The 21543-nt window shown below is 40.8% G+C and overlaps 1 protein-coding gene across 3 annotated transcripts in view; it reads left to right on the top strand.

Moving 5' to 3' along the window:
- kcnab1a (potassium voltage-gated channel subfamily A regulatory beta subunit 1a) overlaps positions 1-21543 on the top strand; it is a 111926-nt gene that overhangs the window by 33121 nt on the left and 57262 nt on the right. Inside the window, exon 1 of one of the 3 annotated variants that reach the window (XM_030743804.1) lies at positions 5354-6119. The exons of the other annotated variants lie outside the window; for them this stretch is intronic. Within the exon in view, the coding sequence (XP_030599664.1) occupies positions 5911-6119 (209 nt within the window). The 5' untranslated portion in view covers positions 5354-5910. Of the gene's footprint in view, positions 1-5353; positions 6120-21543 lie in introns of those variants that run through there. 3 annotated transcript variants of the gene reach the window in all.

The following is a 21543-nucleotide window of genomic DNA, read 5'->3' as shown; positions in this document are numbered from 1 at the left end:
TGGATGGTACCAAATATTTTACATAAATCTGCAATGTATGTACCTTTATGGGACACAGCTGCACAAACACCTCCAGTGCTGGATCATTTCAAGTTTAACTTACCCCAGAGAATGAGCTAGAAATGATATGTTGTTTTGCTACCCCTGAAGAAGAAGACAAATAGCTGTTATTACTCATCGTCAAATCGAAGCCATGATGTCTTAGTGAGATGTTTTCCAGAAACAGAATCGTGTAATTGATGAGCAAATGCTGATTAATGATTTATTATGGTTGCTTAATCTTATGTTAAATTGTTTGAGTAGATGTGTCTCACAATGGTCTGGATCCAATGAGTCTTCCAACCCATAGCTCACTGTTTTTCTTCAAGTGAGATCTTTCCCTATGTCCTATAATGTTGAAAAGTAATATTATAGGACATAGATATTTGCTATGTAAAGATATGCACTCATTGTACACTTTGTTAGGTGCCATCTGCTCATTAACACAAATATCTAATCAGCCAATCACATGGCAGCAACTCGATGCATTTAGGCATGTAGACATGGTCAAGCTAACCTGCTGAAGGTCAAACTGAGCACAGAATTAAGTGACTTTCAACTTGGCATGGTTGTTGGTGCCAGATGGCTGGTCTGAGTATTTTAGAAACTTCTGACCACCTGGGATTTTCCCCACACAACCATCTCTAAGGTCTACAGAGAATGAAAAAGAGATAATATCCACTGAGCAGTAGTTCTGTGGGCAAAGATGTCTTGTTGATGTCAGGTCAGTGCAGAATAGCCAGACTGCTTTGATAAGAAGGCAGCAGTAACTCAAATAACCACAAGCAGAGTGTGCAGAACAGCATCTACCTAAGCATTTTTGCTGACCTTCTGTTTATGACCCATCGTCTGATGGCTGTCACAAAGCTCAGATCATCTCATGCTGGTTTCTTGAACATGACAGAGTTCACTGTACTCAAACAGCCACCACAGTCACCACATCTCAATCCAGCAGAACGCTGTTGGTGGAACGCAAAATTTGGATGGACATGCAGCAACTGTGTGATGCTATCAAGTCAATATGGACCAAAATCTCTGAGGAATGCTTCCCAGGACCTTGTGGAATCTGTGCCATGAAGAATCGAGGCAGCTCTAAAGGCAAAAGGCGGCCCAGCCTGCAGTAATACTAGCAAGTTGTAAATAATGAAGTTTTTGGTGAGTGTGGTAGAGTCATAGTGTCCTCAGCAGAAGTCCCACAACCTGGGTGTGTGGTGATCTGAGTTTCTTCATTTAGTGGTTTGATGGCCAGTCATCCACACATGCACGTAACTCTGCTGCTGTTTTGTCGCTAGAGCAGCTCTTAGAACACGGACACATGGTGAAACCAAGAGCAGCAAACATCATGGTGGGCTTAAAATTAGGTGGAGGTAGCTTTTTACTGGGAGGATAGTTTGTGCAGAAATGTTTGATGGTAAGTAGATATAAATTATGGACAGTTTGCTTCAACTGAGACTTCACTGCAAAACAGAACGCATTTTCAGATTTTCTAACTGTAAACAAGTGAACTGCCAGTTAGTTTGAGCCGAGCATTTCATGACACAGAAATGATTCAGATTTCAGTAACAAATCAGTGAATGCAAAGTCCAGTCAGTCCGGCGAAGTAACCCACTCTGAATACAGCTCCTTTCCACTCAGCACTTTTCAGCTCCTCATTAGATGAGCTCCTGTCTGTGTGTGCAGTAGGTTGGGAATCTGTGGTTCCCTTGAGGAATAAGGCAGTATTGATCCAGAATGAGCTGTTTTACAATTAAGTGTAAGACTGATCTAAAGCTACATATGTCTTTTCAGTCAGGGGAGAGATATGGGCTGGGTGAGATGATCTATTTATTTTTATGAAAAGGAGTTAGGAATCAAAAAACCTGGCATTTGCACAAAAAAGTACCTTAAACAATACACAAAACATAATATCCTACACAAACAAATTTGATGTTCATGTCTACAAATATGTTCTAAAAATGGAGTAGTTGGAAGATAGAGGCGTGCACATGAGCTGGTTGCAGGATTACAACAGGTTTTGGTGTTGGTGAAATCAAATCTATGAAATAGAGCAGTTTACAGCAATAGTCAGATATAATCATTTACTGCTGCCATAAGCTCTTGTCCTGGTTTCCTTAAGCCATTTTAGCCCAAAAGGCTATAACTTAAGCCCTATTTAGACAAGGCGAGTTTATCAGGAGGAGATCCAGTGATGGTACTATATTTATCAGGTTTATAGACTCCATAGATCCATTAATTTTGCTTCTAACAGTTATTTTTCCTGTTGATGAAACCTGCCAGAGATGTTGAGTCTTTGCTGCATTGCTAAATAGTGACCTTCAAGACTTTGCTGCTACTGATCAAATTGTGTCAGCAGCAAGTAAGTAAGGATCAAGTTGTTTGGAAGTACTGAATGCTTGGTTAAATATCTATTTTAAATCTGTCCAGACCAAAGTAGCTCTGACTTGATATTGGCCCAACAATATGATTTGGATAACATGGCATTCTCAATCACAGTGTTCTGCTGTTAGATAGTTATTATACCATTGTTTTTATGTGTATTAAAATACATTCACCAGACACTTTATTACATTATTGGGTTGGACCCCTCTGGCTTTAGAACCACCTTAAGTCTCTGTGGTACAGATTCTACAAGGTGCTAGAAATATTCCTCAGATTTTGGTCCATATTGACATGACAGCATCACACAGTTGCTGCAGTTTTATAAGCTGCACATGATGGGAATCTCCTGCTGCTCCACATCATAAAAGTGCTCTATTGGATTAAGATCATTTGAGTACAGTGAAAGCAGTTTCAGATGATCCGAGCTTTGTGACATAGTGTGTTAACCTTCTGGAATCAGTCATCAGAAGATGGGTACACTGTAGTCATAAAGGGATGGACATGGTCAGGCTGTGGTCAATGCTCAGTTGACCACCAGCAGCAGCCTGGACTATCAGTATAGCAGGATGGATGCTTTCATATTGCCACATCTGAATGTGGCAGCAGAAATTGAGACTCACAAACCAGGCAACATTTTCCAGCTGTCGTCCAATTGTGAACTGTAGCTTCAGTTTCCTGTTCTTAGCTGGCAGGAGTGTGCAGTAGCCCATCTGTTTCAATGTTGTATGTATTGTGTATTCAGAGATCCTCTTCTGTGGTTATTTGAGCTACTGCTGCCTTCCTTTTTTTAATTATTAGTTTGGCAGCTTTAATTGATAGTGTAAAGTAGAGGGAGCCAGTAAAGTGTGTGTGTGTGTGTGTGTGTTGGGGGGGGGGGGGGGGGGGGGGGGCATGCAGTAAATGGCCACAGGGGTGGGACGCAAACCTTGGCCGACCACACCGCCACACAGCATTGTCACCTGCTCATCCACCGAGCCCCTCCGGCACCCACAACCACAGCATGTTCAAAATTACTTCAGTCCCCTTTCTTCCCCCATTCTGATGCTCAGTTTGAACTTCAGCAGGTCGTCTTGATCATGTTAATATGCCTGAATGCACTCAGTTGCTGCCATGCTGATTAGATATTTGTGTTAACAAGCAGCTGAACCTACCCAGTGAAATGGCTGGTGAGTGTATATCAGCTGTTACTTAAGGAAATAATAATAATCATGTCCCAGTACAATCAACCAAACCAATATCTGTAACTATGTATTAACAAATACTATATTTATTTACTCACTATTTATTTTTTTCTTTTTTGGGTGGTGGGGGGTGGTGGTGGGGGGTAGGATTATATTGAGACCAGTCATCATTCTGCCTATTCTGTTCACAAACTTGGATGCATAAACCCCGCAGTGCTGATATTTACACTGTGTGCATATCTACTGCGCCTGAATGTGACCACAAACATGCACGTACACACACATGCACCCACCCATGCCCCCACACACGCATACACACGAAGAAAAAAGAGAGTGTTGAAACAGCCGACAGCAAAATGCTCCATTTACCTCAGTTTGACACCCCTTATCGAATTACTGAAAGGCACACAATGTTAACACCTTACTAGACACACACACACACACACACACACACACACACACACACACACACACACACACACACACACACACACACACACAGAGAGCCATTCACATACAGACACATAAATGGATGTGCTGTAATCAAACACACAAAGATTTATTAATTCCATCTCTTCTCAGCGGTGCTGTGCCGTATCCTGCTCTTTGTGGTCATTTTCTTTCTCCTGATTCAAATTTCTCTGCATCTCCCCTATTTCATCCATTCATCCTCTTCTTGTTTGCTTTGATTTGTAGCTGACTTTTCAGTTGAATACATAAAGTCATTTCTTTATGTCAGCAAATACAGCACAATCCCGACTTGCACATTTGCTTATGCACATTGTTTGTATGTATTTCCATAAAGATGATCCACAATTTCTAATTCTTTCTGGTGAGTTTCAGTAGGTGGGTTAGTAGTAGGACTAACCTGAAGGGGCAGCAACTATTACCACGAGTGCTTTGTAACAGTTTGTACCCATTACTGAATGCTTTGTGAAAAAAATGTGTAGAGTCCAGGAAAAAAAGATGTAGTAAAAGACAAAAAAAAATGAAATGCTGCAGAGATGATGGTAGGCAGAGTAGTAGAGAGGGAATACAAGCTTTGCTGTACTGACATTAAAGGTGCAGGAAGAGAGGAAGGAACCTTCAGAAATGTATGACAGGTGAGAAGCAGTGTGATAGTGCGAGTGAGACAGGTAGAGTGGGAGCTAAAGAGAGAGAGAGTGAGGGAATGACAGAAAGCGAGTGGGAGTAAGTGTGTGAGAGAGACAGAGAGAGAGAAAAGGCTGCGTGTTGCATCTCTTTCAGTTCCCGAAGGTGCGCTGTCGGCAAATGTAGCTTCCCTGCTGAGAAAAACAAAAAGCAACCGGAGGAGCTCAAAACGAGCAAGGCGTCCAAAAACCGAGTAGAGAACAAATATCAGTTAATGAGGGAGACAGAGGAGAAGTGAGGGGAAAAAGAGGGGAAAGTGGGGCACAGGCACATTAGTGACACGCATTAACATCGGCAGGCGGGACCAAGAGAGCGCTGCAGAGAGAGAAGAGGAGGGAGGAGAAGAAGTGACAAGACGGGGGGAAAAAGTGCTGATGGCAAAAAGTGTGATGGGGCACCCTGCCAAGGACCTGAGAGTGACTCCTCTCCTTTGTTTTATCTGTCCTTGCTGCCCTGTCTCCTTATCCCTTTTCTGACCCTGTCCCCTCCTCCTTCACCCTCCTCTCCCCTCGCTCTCTCACACATGCTATCGCTCGCTCACTCTCTCTTCCCACAGTCAGACCAGGGAGAGCGCAGCGTCTGGGTCGCATCTCTGTTTCTGTTTCGCTCCTCTGCCATCCTGCTGCACTCTCTCCACCTCCACTGATTGTCATTCTGCAGCTGAAACCTTGTTAGAAAAAGAAATTCCCAAGCTCTGCATTAGAGGCAAGACACAGGAGAAGGAAAAACCAGCGGGGAAATAGATTGGGGATCCCTCACAGAACTGAGGAGTCTTTGTTCTTTTCTAGCTTTTGATGATTGACCTGTTCTGCTGACTCTCTTCTGAAAGGAAATACTTAAAATGGGAGACTTGATGTGAGCACAGGAAAAAAAAAAAGAAGAAAAGCTTTTTGCTGATTTATTTTGCTTCACAGAACAAAGTGATGCACATGGAGACGGAGCATTTGTGAGAGAGCAGCTGAAGACTGAAGTCCATTTGCGAGGACAATAAAAGCACTTCAAAAGACCAGGAGAACCTGAGCACAGACTGAACAGAAGAATCAAAAAGAGGCTCCTTGAGTCTTCAAGTTCCCCTCGCCAGACTCTTCCCCGCTCCTCCTGTCCCATCTGTAGCTTTCCTCTGCATCTCGGGCTCTGCTCCCTCGACTGAAGCTCAGCCATGCAGGTGTCCATTGCCTGTACGGATCACAACCTGAAGAGGGGCAATGGGGACCACAGCAAGCAGAGCGCCACCAGCCCCAACGTGGTGAACCAAGCCAGGGCCAAGTTCCGTACCGTGGCCATCATTGCTCGAAGCTTCGGCTCCTTCACGCCACGCCACATCTCACTCAAGGAGTCAACAGGGAAACACACTGGCATGAAGTACAGGTGTGTTTACGTATGTGTGGACAGTATGTTGTGCAGTAAAGAGAGGGGTACCTTAAAAAAAAAAAAAAAGAAAAAGTTCTTTTAGCTTTTTTGTTTTCTCATGTGTTTATCTTATATCTACTATATCTTAATATTTTTCTGTTATAATTTAATTATAAATATGCACCTACAAAAAAGCCTTTAAATTAGTAGGTTACTTTGCTGGACTGACACAACATATGATCATGTCTTTTTAGCAAACTTTTTTCTCCATAATAGATAACCAAAGTTTTAGATAAAGAGCTTTTATTTATATATATATATATATATATATATATATATATATATATACACACACACACAAAATACTTCTGTATCATTTGTGACTTTTACATACATTTATCTCGTGTTTATTCTGCCTTGAAGTGTCCTCATGCCTTGCTGTGATGCAGCTGAAGCACCATCTGCCAAACCTGTGTTATGTTTGCTCTAAGCTTGCACTACACTTTTAAAAATGTGATCTGTAGACTCCAGACTGATTAGTAAGTCATGCAGAAACTGTTCATTCAGTCTGGATGTCGCGAGCACACCTGACAGGACTCGTAAATAAACGCCGTCTTCTACATGCTGGGAGATTACCGACAGCTCCTACAGGTTCATTGTCTGCTCTGTCTATCACTCCGACTGCCTCTCTCCGTACAGTTCATTTACACTTACTTTATGTCTCTCACATTGTCTCGCACACATCTTGAAACTGCTCTTGTTTTCCACCCATCTCTTGCTTCTTCTCAAATACTAAAATTCATGTTTCCAAATGCCATGAATGGAGATCACTCTTTTGCTTCTGCCTCTCTCCCACACACCTAAACACTTTCTTGCCTCTCTCTTCTCTCTGCCTCCCTCTGTGGTTTGTTGAGACAGCTCTGCAGTGTGGGCAGAGCGTCTGAGTTGGATTTGACCTCAGCAGTATTGCCGCTCAGCTGACTTGTGCGTTTGATTCTCATCGCTTCAAGCTTCGAATCTTATGTAAAGTATGGTGGCATCGCTTCATGGCCAAGCTCTGTAGATCACAGTGAAATCAAGCTGAAAAGCACGTGTCAGAGGGTCTAAAATGACTGCTGGTTTCTGTGTGCATACAGTGAGGAGATTGTGATACATTGCATTCTGTTAAATAAAGCCGTTTTTATAAAACTCTGCTCAGTGCCAAAAGCAGAGCAATTTTGCTGCAGTTGGTAACTTCAGTGTGTGGTAGCTGATGCCAAATCAAAAAAACTGCAAATGCTAAAATGTGGGTACTCTTCATGCTCTGACGGTGGTGAAATTGGTTATTGATGGAGAAAAATGCCTTTCCACTGCCAACTGTGAATGAAAAGTGCAAGAGTTCTTTTCTTTCTTTCTTTTCTCACATCAGAGGGATGATTTTCATCTATTTTTTTGGATAGAAAGTGTGAAGGTATTGAAGCATTATTAGTATGAGTGACTGTATTCAACAACACCTCCAGCAAACATCAGTTAAGAGCTCAGAGACATAGTTTAGCGTGAGTGCATCTGGATTCTTGTTGATTAATTGTGACATTGGTGCATTTGTTGTGCACATTGAATGGAAATAGATGTGTTCCTGACTCCTTTATTATTGGCCAGAGCTGCAGAGAACACAGTTACAAACTGGTTATCAGCAGAATTCACTGGATGTACTAAATATTCTTCAGTACTTGATCATGAGTGAAATAAGGATGTGGAATATTTTTAATTTTGTGATAATTTATCTCCTGTGTTTTTTTTTTTGTTTTTTTTTAATGTTAGGTACTTTGGCTGGAATATTATAACACTGTTCAGGCTAAGAGTTACATTACATATTCTCTAGACTATGAACTTGTCTAGACGCCGGGTTATGTAAGTGGGTTGTGATACTGCATGGCCAGTAATGGGAGCAGAGAGACAGGTGAGCAGCCTGTGCCTCTGTGATACGTCACTCTGTGATGAACGCTCCACTTCAGCATGCTGGTGTGAGCGGCTACACGCTGCACCAAAGAGAAACTTGCAGAGCTGCGCTTGGCAAGAGATGATAAAAGAAAACTGTGCTATTAGCAGCAAGCACGTTCAGTTTAGAAGAGCTGGAGGGATCTAAAAACATTATCCTACTTAAACTTTGCAGCGCTGTTGCTCATAAACTGCCACAGCGTTGTTTACCATATTGCTGGTGTCGGCACTTCTGGGAAAAACTGAAGAATTGATGTGAATTTAGAAGCTCACACTAAGCTCTGTGAAGATCAGCGACTAACAGAGTCACGTCTGCAAGGACTCAGCTCACGGGACGGGCCAGATGGGTACTGATTGAGCTGCCTTGAAAACAGACGTGGTTGGCAGCAGTTCTGACATTACTGTGCTGTCACTAATTACAAAACCGCTAAAAATTAATTGCAGTCATTCTTGCGTGGCCAGTATTGCTGTACAAGGTCATTGTTGGCAATAAGAAGATGAAACTGATGCAGAAGATGCCGAGATCTTCGCACCACACGAGTTGCAAAGAGGAGAAAAAATAAAGGCATAAATATGTTTTTTTAGTGGCATAATGTATTCAAAGTGAAGTAAACAAAAATATTTATATAAATATATCCTGAACTCAATCCATTCTCACATATTGAGCTGATATGAAGGGCTTACTGTTGTGGGTTTACTGTTAATTGCTGTTCGACTGCTGATGTAGGAATAAACCGAGCAACATGCAGACAGTCAGCTACAATGATGCCATGAGAGTGTTATTGTATGTGTGCCAGGATTTTAGAGCGTTAGTCCATGCATATGTCAGCACAAATGTGCCCACAATTCAGGCAGAGTTAGAGAATGTGTACACTAAGTGTTTAAATCATACAGTTACAATAACACATACGTGCCCTGGAAAACAACCCAATTGAAACTTGACAATTAGTTTTGGTGACATTTGTTTTTGGGCTTATTTTGAATTTTAAACTGCGCTTTTGAGAGTCAGCCTGAACACATCTGCACAATACTCCCTTAAACATGGCTTTCTATACAAGAGAGTAAACCATATGGCGGCACAGTCTTCCTGTCAGCTCCTCTTTAAACGTTCAGTAGACAGAAGGTGGTGAAAAAAATGACTCGTGACAATAGACGAGGACGGGCTAGAGTTTCTACTCACTGCTGTGTAGGAACAATGAGCGGGAAGATGGAGAGAAAAGAGGAGAGAGATGGAAACAAAAAGAGACAGAGAGAGACGATACCAGCGCGAGCGCTAATCATTCCATGCAGCATTGTCTTCTCCTGACAGTAATGCTGATGGACAGTACGGGAAGAGATGGTCCCATACTGTCCATCTTTACCACTCTTTCCCTATCTCTCTTTCTCTCTCTGCATCTTTTTGTTTCAGGAAGTGAACCCAGGGTTGCGTGCACCATCTGCTCCTGCACTGCAGTGTAGGTGAAGGCATGACGAGAAAAAAGGTGCTTCATTCTCTGTGTACACCTGTGTGTGTGTGTGTGTGTGTGTGTTTTATTTCATCTGTTCCTTACGGCATCTTACCATAACACACATGCACGCACACACACTGATTACACACTGCAGGCTTTGAAGTATTTATTCCCTTTAAACACAAAGTTATTTGTTTTGTGCCTCGAAGCCACAAAACAAATAATCCTAAATGTCTTTGTGGATTGTGGAAGATTAAAAAAAAAAAAAAAATCAAAAACTATTAAATCAACACAATGCGACTTCTATTTGTTTTATAAAGCACCCCCACTGGGCATGTCCATATTTGTAAAACATGGAGTAACCACTGTGAAGTCAGCTGTTTGGGTTGCTGTCCCTTATGCTTATTTTGAAGCTAAATGGGATGAGAGGATAGAGCTTGGGAGTTATCGGCTAATGCTAAATCTAGATAGGGGGTGAGGTGCATTGGTAATTTATTATTAGAAATAACTTACTGCAAAAAGCAAAACATTTGGCATGTATTTTTTAGTAGAACCAAGGGAACAAGGGACAGTGTCATTAGTCATCACCTGTCATTAGTCATAGAGATCAAAACCCACCTTTTTTTTTTTTCTTAATTACAAGACTGTAAACATGTATTTCTAGCTAGTGGCCATTTGAGGAACTGCAGCTTTTGGCTCTTGCACTATAGTTTTTAAGGTCCAATTTGCAGCTTGAACAGGTGAGGAGGGTCTGTAGTGACAGTGGCAGTTTAAGTATTGTAATATTCTGTTGAAAGCTGTACAGAACAGTTTAAGTGCATCAACACTTCATCATGCTTGCCTTATTTATTCATTAGCCGATGTAATAGGGGTTGGCTGATGCCCTATGCAACTCTGACTGAGTAGAAATCATTTGAATTTTAATCATTTCTGACTGCAGCAGAGAAGTAGTGAATTGTAGGTCTGGTTTGTGCTGTTGCTGTACATCTATGTACAGAAAAAATGGATTATGGCAGGTTTATGGACACATTCTTTGCATTTCATTCCAACAGTAATCACCCAACGAGGTTTTGCTTAGATCTGTGTTATTTTTTGATATTAAGGTTTTGCTTGTGCTTGCTATATTATTAGGTTTTGGCTCCAAAACGGTTGAACCACAGAAGCTTCTCCTCTTTGTTTTCTTGTTTTCCAGTCTGACTCCTTCTATCTCTAATGTAAAAGTTGCCCCAACCATGGAATAGCAAGAACATAAGTGCTAAATATATGTTGATTAAAAACATATTGTGAAACGTGACAACTTAGTACCTCGGGGAAAAAAAAATAATTGTTTCCCTTGAAATTGTAATTGAGAAAACATAAAGGGAGGGAGGGCTGGAGAAGCAGGAGGAAGGTGCAGTTCATTGAGCCCTCTGGTCTTGACTTAATATCAAATCTTTGAATAAATCATTAGACACGCACAGACAAGTGTGAAGCATTAAAATGCTGTATTTAGATGAATAAGTGCCCTGGTCTCCAGAGACATCACATTCAGGACTATAAGTTAACTTCATTGAGTCCCTGATTTATGTGCACATGCATACATTGTCTGCACAAGCTGGTGCTCCTTATTGGTGCATATATATATATATATATATATATATATATATATATATATATATATTATATATATAATATATATATAATATATATATATATATATATATATTAAATATATAATATATATAAATATAAATGAACAATGGTTTTCTCGTCTCTGTCACGGTTAGAATAATGAAAGACAGAAGTCAACACAATAACATTACCAGTGAATACTGAACATATCATATGACATGTATTTGATATAAAAAAATGAAATAGGATTAATTGGCCTGTTGCAGCTGCTAAAATTATTAATAGTGCTCTTGTTTATAAGTTACTTTGCTATGCTTAAGTTTCCGTGCTGCATTACAAGCACAGAATGTGTTAGTCCGGTCTCAGTATTAATACAGTCTCAACACAGCATCGGCACAGGCAGATGAACTTGTGTCTGCCAGTTGCCATTCAAAGTCTCCAAAGTTTTCATTTCTTATTAATGTACACTAATGTTGATATTCAATTATCTTAAGATTGTAAATGCTGTTTGTTTGTGTCTCATTCTTTTTTGTGTAGGTCCATTTTGTTTTACACCAACAGAAGGAGCAAATTGTTTTAAAGGAGGGGGGATTGTTGTGGGAGCAGTGGGGAGCTCAGGTGTGACTGTGAGGTAACGGCACGTGGTTTACAGGACTCGTGGGTCAGGTAGGGGGCTCCCTCAACAGAATTTGGCTGAGGGCTCCAGGGAGGTGACGACCAGCTTTGAGTTTTACTTTTGTCACAGCAGATGACATCTGTTGGGCACCCTCCTGTTTCTTTGTACAGTCATTTCAGAGACATATGTGACTTTTAGTTCTGCAGCTACAGTGGGACCGCAGTTTGGCCCAGAAGGGCACAGAGAGGCAAAGTCAATATCCTCTGACAAATCAGCTTCCACTCCAGCAGCTGCCGTTGGAAACATTCACGACTTTAACAACTTAAGCTGAACGGTCACGTCATGAGCACAGAAAAATCAGCACCTCCCCTGAAGAGTACTGATTTCATGAAGTAATCTGCCGGTTTTATGATAAAACGTCTGCACTGTTGACTCCTCTCTGCCCTGCTGTTATTATTACAGACATGCAGAATCTAAACAAGCTACTGCCTTTTGCTCAGAGAGACTCTTCTGACGAGCCGTAGCGCTGTGGGAAGACAGAGACACTGAACAAACAACAGCGTCAGATTGTTTTCTTTTGGAAATGCCGTGCAGATCTAAATTTGTGACGTGATCAAAACAACATGCTGTTGATAAAGGCTGAGTTCCAAGGTTTTCTTACTTCTGACAGAGAGCCTGAAAGTTATGGATTCACGTTGGCTCCCTATGACTGCTCTGTCTTTAGGCCTCACTTTTTAAGAGTATTCAGTATTCAGCCTTTGCCCCTTTGTATTACCTAAAGGAAAACACGCAGCAGGGGCAGAATTGTGAAAGTAAGGTAGGATTTACCTGAAGTGACTCTAGTTCTATGAATATATGTGTGGTCTTTTAAGAGCAGCTGTCCCTGTGTTCTCAGGTCACTGAGTACACAGGGAACAGGATGCCACTCTATACTGTGTTTTACCAAGCGTGCTACCACCTGAATGCACCAATCTCTCTCAGGACCTCGAAAGAGTTACCCACGCTTCATGTTAACACTGTTTCACCTCATGCTGAACCAATGTGCACCCTGTGCTTTGACAGATGTGTTTGAGTACACACATGTATACAGTTATCGGAAAAAGAGTTATCTCCGGACTCTAAACACACCCTTACTGCTTCCACAGGAATTAAGAGGATAGGTAGCAGCCAGCTGCTGCTAATCGAATGCACTTGATTAATTGATCATCATCAAGCATAAAAGGAGCATTCAGGTGTGTGTTAACACAATACTACAAGCTTGCCAGGAGTGTCAACCCAGCAAATTCACACCAAGGTCAGACAGTGCAATGCTCAGAGAAACTGCAAAAAGCCCTACAGACTCTAAAGCCCTCAGTTAGCATGTTAAATGTTAAAGTTAGAAAAAGACTAAACAATTATGGCTTATTTAGAAGGGTTGCCAGAAGGAAAGCCTGTTCTCTCAAAATAAATAAATTAATAAATAATGATCTTTGGACAGACAAGACCAAAAGGAAGATATTTTTGCCATAATTCACACTGCCACATTTGGCAAAAATCAAACACAACATACCAGCACAAATGCCTCAAGCACAGTGGTAGAGGTATGATCATTTGGGCTTGTTTTGCCGCCACAGGTCCTGAGCACCTTGCAGTCATTGAGTTGACCATGAACCCCTCTGTATACCAAAGTATTCTACAGTCAAATGTGAGCCCATCTGTCTGACGCTTCAGTTAGGACTAAATTGGGCTATGCAACAAGCACAGCGGCAAATCTACAACAGAACAGCTGAAAGAGAAAATAATCATGTTGCTGCAAGTCACAAACCAGACCTCACCCTCAACCAAATGCTGTGGCAAGGCCTCGAGAGAGCTGTGCATAGATGAATGCGTGCACAGTGCACCTAGTTTTTCACAGGACTGCACAGACTCCTATGAAAACTTTATTTTTCACGTGACTGTATCAAATTCACACGCATCTCAATACCAAATTTTCCTAGCTCACAGTTTATTGTACTTTTTTTTTTTTTGCCATGGATATGTGGGCTCGAATATCACACAGACTTTTATCTTACTTGTAGGTGATACGAGGAGTTTAATGAGTTATAGGCAATGCTGGCGATGAGTAACTGGCACACAACGACCCAGTGGATTGGAAAGTGAAACACAGCAAATTCAGTTAAGCTGACAAATATTCTTAGAAGAAAATAACATGTTCACAGAAAGCTGTTATTTATCAGTTTCTACTTATAAATATGAAGAAAAGGGTTGACATTCACATTTATGTTGGCAGAAAGAAGTAGAGGCTGTTGAACTAAAAAACTGTCACTGGTTAGATCCGATTAGTCCATATGTGGGGGGGGGGGGGGGGGGGGGGGGAAATTTGGCAAGAAAAAAGCTAATTCCCGATGACCTTTCAACATGTGTTGCAATGAAAAAGACATGAAGGCTTTGTGAAAACTGGGCAAGCTTTTGCATGAGCTAATTCACACACTGCTAATTTGCCAGAAGAGGGTTGGTGTCAGCTCAGTTACTGTACATTGCCTGCTGAGAGCTTGCACAGTGTTGTGAAAGGCCAGATTAGCAACTTCTGTAAAAAAAAAAAAAAAAAAGTGTCCATGTGCTGTGGCGTTCTATGGAAGAGCTGTGAAATGAGAAAGATGATAATTAATAAAGGAAGGAATTCTTTGCCTGCTGGTTGCGGTCCAAAACCACCAAACAACAAATACTCAACAGCCCTAACCAACGCATTATCTATGCTTGTTGCTATGGTAATCGTGTCCTCGACTCTATAGTGCCATCATTCAATTTGGAACACTTTAAAAGACATCCACACGCACACAGACACACACACACAGTCGTGTTTAGCGTCATTTTCGACAGGACAATGACCAACGTTAATTTTTCTGGAGACTCGCTCTAACCTGAAACACATTCACAGCTGGTCTTAATCAAACCCTCGCGCTAACAAGTTGCTGCACTATAACTTTTTAAAATCAAAATGCAGGTGGTTCTCCACAGTGTGTAAACTGTGTAAACAGACTGCTGGCACGTCCCCACAAGATCAGGAATATGCCTGCGCGCACACAACAAATACTTCAAGCCAAGGGTAAAAAGGAAAAAGGCAACTGAGGCCAGCAGAAGACTAACAGAAATAATTGTATTGGAAACACGGAGGGTGTGTGTGTGTGTGTGCGTGTGATGTGATGTGATGTGATAAAAGCAGAATAAACAGCGAGTGCTATCAGGTTTCCATTCAAATATTGTGCAAAGTCTGTGCAAATTCCCAGAAACTGACAAAACAATGCAATTTAATGTCTGTTCTCATCAACAACCATTATGCAAATATCAGTAATAGTTGATTGAGATAAACAGCTGGTGGCACTAATTCTCCAGTTGGATGCTGTTAAGCAAAGGAAGACAGATAAAATTCCAAAACTTGACATAATTAGAGAAGCATCAGTCAGACCTCCAATTATGGAGACGTGGGTTGTGTTTTTGTTGTTACTCTTTGTGTTGTCCATACCAGTCTGTTTTTAAGCACACACTGAAAATGCTCAGAAAAAGTATGTTGGATGGAAGCACACTCGTTGTCATAATTGCTTAAAAAGTTGCTGATTGTAGTTATGTTTTTAAATAAGGAGTAGGTGTTGAAGCTGTTAAACTAATTGGTACTGATTTCAGTGTAACTGAGGATCTAGAAAGAAACTGTGATTCATTGATTATTTTTTTTTTTTTACATGGCTTTTGAAAAAAACAAACTTCATAAGCCTCACACCTACCGTACTTTCATATTCCCCTAGATCACTGCTCAACTGTATAATTTAAATAATAAAATAAATCTCTGCTGAGGAGCCTTCATGGGGGGGGGGGGGGGGTTGACGGGGGTTTAAACTCTTTTCAAAGCTAGTGAACGCCTCTATTTAACTCATTAAAGTGATGATTAGAGTAGCATAAAAAAGAGATGAGAGGTCTGTCAAATGTATGAATTATACAAGTTAATCCCTCAGGGTGCCTATCATATGGAACTGTGGGAGGAATAACAAACTGTGATTTGTGAACTGTTTCTGTGTCTTTGAGCATCCTGTGATAGTAGCTAATATTAATTATAGCGACAGGTCTACAGCTGAAACTGGCGCTGACTTCAAGCCTTTTTTCTCATATATGACAGCATTTGATAAGAATAACGGCTCTCTGTGCGTAGCCGTGCAAAATGCATCACACACTCAGCGGCAGCTGACTTTGTCGTTCATTGTCGTTCTTTAATTAGGTCCCTGTAGCATGCTAGAAACCGGTCCCAGCTCATCCCATTTGGAAATTTGGTCTGGGGCTTTTGGCAATTTGGCTTTTTTTTTTTTTTTTTTTTAAACATGCAAGATAAACATGAAAAAGTGTGTTTCAATCCTAAACCTGACCATATGCAGACTTTGCTGTTCTGTTAAATAGAAGTGTACCAGACAGGCTGAAGGACCCCCCTTTGTGTGTGTTTTATACTGCTTTGATAAAACAGTGCTATTTGATGCCCTTGGAGAGAGAATGGTTGAATATATATGAATTGAGGAATATGGCCAACACATTCAAATACTTTAAGGGTTCATTCACTTCTGCTTTTTAGTTAAAGGAAGTGAAAGGAGTCGGACTCTCTTGTTATTTTTTAAAGTGGAATAGTTCGCCAGGCTTTCTGAAAGTATTTCTAAGTTACTTTTTGGACATGGCTGCTTTTTCAATCATTTGCAGTCCAGTCCTTTTTCAGAGGAAGAGTTTATTTTTTTTAAGCCACTTAACACTGAAACTGAATTATTCAAGAATAAAAAAGGCACCTAACGCACAGGATGAACCAATGTTGTATCGACACATAACAGAAAACTTAGCAAAGAACAATTTTCAAATGGTGCTTTTTGGAACTTTGTAACTAGCAGCCTAATTTCTTTAATTGAATCTCTGATTCAAAGATAACACCGTTTGTCTGGCAGTATAATATTTTATAGTATTTTTGCACCAACAAGATGACTCCCATAGAGCTATCAGCCAAAAACTTGCCATATTTTGGGATATTTTGGGATGGTATGCAGTGTGTCCTTAAAAAGATTTGAGGAATCTGGACAAGTGGAGGAAAGAGAAGTGGCAGACCTAAAAAAAAAAAAAAAAAAAAAAAAACTATCTACAGCAGATAAACAGTCTGTGAAAGTCATGTCCTTAAGAAACAGGGAAAAAAAACCCAGCCAAGACCTGACAAAGGACCTGAGAGGCCCTACAGTTGAGCCAACTACTGTTCACCAAAGCCTCATCAGAAAGTATGTGGCAGGCAGTGGTTTCATTTTTCAGCATGACAATGATCTCAAACACACTGCCAATGCAGTAAAATCATACCTATATTAAAAAGTATATGTTAAAACACTATCAGTCATGGATTGCTGTCCCCAGAGGCTGGACCTCAAAAAGCCTGGAGAACTACTCCTGAAGACTACATTACAAGAAAGCTGCCTAAGAGAGTTCAGGCTGTGTTGAAGAATAAAGGTGTTTATATATATATATATTGTCCATGTATGTTTGTGCATGGTTCAATAAATCACTGCATGTATTTACCATTTTCCTAACAAAATATAAAGAAATGAGGGGTGCCACAAGACTTTTGCACAGTACTGCATAATAGATAAAATGTTTCCCTGTTAATTATAATGCATGAATAATCAGAGGGTCATTAATCAGTAACTAGATGGGTTATATGCTGGTGCTCTTCTTGACTCTCTTCTCATTTGAAGCTCACTGGAAGATACAAAAGGCGCCACGTTAAGTGGATACTGCCGTAAGTGTCACAGGGGGTGTCTTCAGGCAAAACTGAGCTCGAGGATTTAAATCTACACACTGTCACTCTAAAGGCTGCTGTGTGATGTATGACAAAAAGCAAACATTACTACGCTTCCTTTGACATTGTTTGAAACCACACAAGTTGAAAACTGTGTCAAAAAGCAGAGTAAAGTGGCACAGCTCCCTCTTGCTTTCAGCTAAAAATCTACCATCAGACAGACTTCTGTGTGTGTGTGTGTGTGTGTGTGAGAGATACCCTCAGAATCCGTCAGGATTGTTTACTGCATTTGCTGGGATTAACTGTGATTGTTGCTGCACCGGTCAGGAAACTGGAAGTTTTACATTGGTGCAAGGCACTATTTGTCTTGCTGATTTCTTGTTAAGTCCCTGCTAGGTCCAGCCATAAATCAAACTCTGAATATGTCACCTTGATAGTTGTCAAATCGAGTGCATAATTCACTATTTGACAGATGAAAAACCTCAGTATTTAATAATGCATTCTGAAAAACAGGTTATTAATGAGTAGATACACCTTCTTTCACTTTCAACTGTTTAACTGAAGGAGGACTCCTTTGTTTTTGGTACAGGCAGACAGAAGCAGACAGAGTGCCCTGACCAACGTCTTTGTACACGTGGAAGACTCACTTCATGGGATAATATCTCAGATTTGCTTTAATTATGATTATACTGTAGGTATAAAAAGAGAAAACGTACTGCTTTAATAACAAACAACAATGATGGACCCTGTAGATTATTATCAGCCACAGATAGGTTGATCCCATTGAGATCTTGGACTACCCTCTCCTGCAAGTTAGCCTTTAAATCAGCTTGAGCTTGTCTTATGATAAGCCATATTTCAAGAAGTATTCTCACAACAGCATGCTCACAAAAATCTGTGTAAAAAGCAGGTGTGCGTGCAGTTAATTGCTCCCCGACGCAGAAATAGGCTTTACATTTTGATCACGATTTGAACCTTTAAATCTCACTTGTCCATTTGCAACAACTTGTGGCTATATTATCCTAACCCTTGTTTCACCTGTCATATCTTTAATTTAAAGAGTTCAGGATGCTTTAAATGAGCTGTGAATTGTTAATGCCCATTAAGCATAGCCGCTATTTTATATGCAGGGTGAAAAGCCTGCTATCACAGCCTCCTCCTGGCTGCATCACACCGTCTCCCTGAGCTCTCTCCAAGAGTTATTGTGTCTTAAATAACAAGAAATGAAACGTGCAACCCTGTTTTATGGTATGGGAGATGGTTATACTGAGAAGATCTGGAAAGTGTTCAGTTTTAGATGTATTAAGGTGTTAGCTTTGACACAGTTTACCTGACACAGAGAGTTTCTGTTAGCATTTAATTGATAAAAAGCATTCGGTAACTAGTTTAATAGCTGTATAATTTTATAAGTGTGCATACATCAAAGTAATTGTGCTTTTAACACCTTTATGGAGTGCAGAGAAACCTGCATTTACTCAGTAAAACATTCATTTTTTTATTGCTTTAAACATGATAGAATAATTGATGCTTTTACTGTTGCTGCTGATTGTAAGTATATCCAAGCCTGGTGTTGCTATTTGTTTCCACCTTTTGTATATGAGCGGAACCTTTATTTCACACACCAGTCAGTTCTTTGAGGGCCCTGGTATTTCCTCTACCATGACCTCTTTCTCTGTAAATCACAGATCCTGGGAAAATGTTTCTGATGTGAAGCTTTGCGCTCAGATAAATGTGGAAGTTTAGAAATCAAAGGCGATAAAACCTCAGAGTACGTCACTTTGCAACTAACTTAACTAACTGCTGCATGGCATGCTTTGATCTCTGGCGTATTGTAATGCGAAACATTAATCCAGCTTTTTTGAAAACAGTCTCGCCTTCTTTTTTTGTCTCCCCTACATCAGGTCGACATTTTGCTGACGTGACACTTGGAATTGCACTGAATCACCGTCAGATTGCGATGCAGAAAGACGTAAAAACGGGAATGAGAGATCGAAAGTGAGAGAGGGTGTCAGAATGATTAGTAGTGAGCCTGAGCGAATCCTCAGCTTCACTGATGTCTCGCAAGCCTGTCTGAAAATGTGTGCGTTCATTGTGGAGATATGTATGCTGCATACTGTACATCATTTGTTGCGTGCACGAGGGCGCTTGTTCTTTGGTGTCTGTATGAAATACTACACAAATGATAAATGGCATCCTATTTGAAACAAAGCTCTCAAACACTGACAGTGAATGGAGATTAATTTGTGTGGACACATAGACACACACTCACACATGCACAGTGCTTTCCTTACAGATGCTCTTTTTCAATCTGTCTTTTTATTCTGACCTCAGATGAGTCTCTTTAGTCCCTTTTTCTTGTTTGTGTCTTTCTGTTTTGGCCCCCTTTCACTCACTTTGTCTCTCCTTTTCACTTCCTGTACAGAAATAGTGGCATCACTCTTACTATGATGAGTAGATGATGCAGCGTCTATGAGTTAATTTAATAGAAAATCACCTGTAGCCTGTGTCATGTTATCTGAGGATTGGGCTGACATTTACATACCCAGTATGATTTGAACTCACTCAGAACCCATGGACATCACCATGGTCATTCTCCTCGAGATGTTCTGTCAGGCCTTTACTGCAGCCTCCTTCAGTTTCTGCTTGTTTGTGGGTCTCTCTGCATTCAGTTTTGCATTTAATAATTCTAAAAATCCTGCTCTGTTGGTTCAAGATCAGATGACTGACTTGGCCACTGAAGAACATCCCATTTCTTTGCTTTAAGAAACTCTTGGGTTACTTTTGCAGAATGCTTTGGGTCATTATCCATTTGCACTGTGATGTGATATATATTATGGTGGTATACAGAAGGGTAAAATTACAAAAATAGTGTAATTGTCCAAATATGTGTCCAAACAATTGTCCTAACTGTATCTTTCACCCCAGCAGAGGCATAAACAGCTGAGACATTTGGGTTCAGTTCCCAGCAGCAGTGTGTGCTGCTAGGAAGCCAATCAATCCAGCTGTCAATGTTTGTGATGGAAGAAGCTGAAAAAGTGATCATGTCCTGATTGTCCCATTATCTGTACAGGTCGCCAGCCTGTCACAGGGTTAACACAGGCAGACAGAGAGAAACCATTCACATTCAGACCTATGAGCAATTAGAATCACCAATTAACCTAACTCCTCTAAGTGCATGTCTTTGGACTGGGGAGGAGAAAGCCGAAGAACTCGGAGACGCAGACACGGGGTGAACATGCAAACTCCTTACAGAAAGGCCGGGGCCAGGTGGGCCTGGGTTTAGGACCTTTTTGCTGTGAGGCAGCAGTGATAATTTCCCTCATGGATGTTGATGAAATGAGTAACAACTATTTTTTACTTTGTCATATCTGCATGTATAGTGCTGGGGAAGATGAACTCTGTGTGTGTGTGTGTGTGTGTGTGTGTGTGTGTGTGTGTGGGTGGGTGTGTGTGTGTGTGTGTGTTCTCTCTATATGAAGGCCATATAATTGACTTCCGTCTCCATGGAGATGTGGATAACTGCATGAACCTCTCCTGTGTGGGTTTATTCTAATGCAAGATTTTTACTTGGTGGATGTTTTGTGGCTGTATTTGAAAGTGGCATTTGGTCTATGCCAGCTGAGTTGTGATTTTAATGTGTGATTTTAATAATGCTTATAGTGTGTGTGTGTGTGTGGTGTGTGTGTTGTGTGGTGTGTGTGTGTGTGGACTGTAGTTTGCTGTGTATTGTGATTTTCCTGTAGCAATATCGTAGCTGGTATTGTTTTCACTTTAAGGAAAAATGTGATCCTTGAGACACTCAAAGAATTTGCCAGAATGATAGGGCCAGATCTGTGCAAGCTGCAGTCACTGAACTTGTGATACTAAGCTTAATGTAAATTGGGATACTGGGTTAGCGAGAATCACCCCATTACAATGACATGCACTGGAAACTACATAAAACATGTGAGAACATGGAGACTGTAACAACAGGAAACATCCAGAATGATAAGAGTGATTCTTGAGGAG

Source organism: Archocentrus centrarchus, chromosome 13, assembly GCF_007364275.1.
Source record: "Archocentrus centrarchus isolate MPI-CPG fArcCen1 chromosome 13, fArcCen1, whole genome shotgun sequence".
In the NCBI taxonomy this organism is placed as follows: domain Eukaryota; kingdom Metazoa; phylum Chordata; class Actinopteri; order Cichliformes; family Cichlidae; genus Archocentrus; species Archocentrus centrarchus.
Note: the sequence above shows the minus strand (reverse complement) of the source record. Positions and strands in the feature narration are given on the sequence as shown.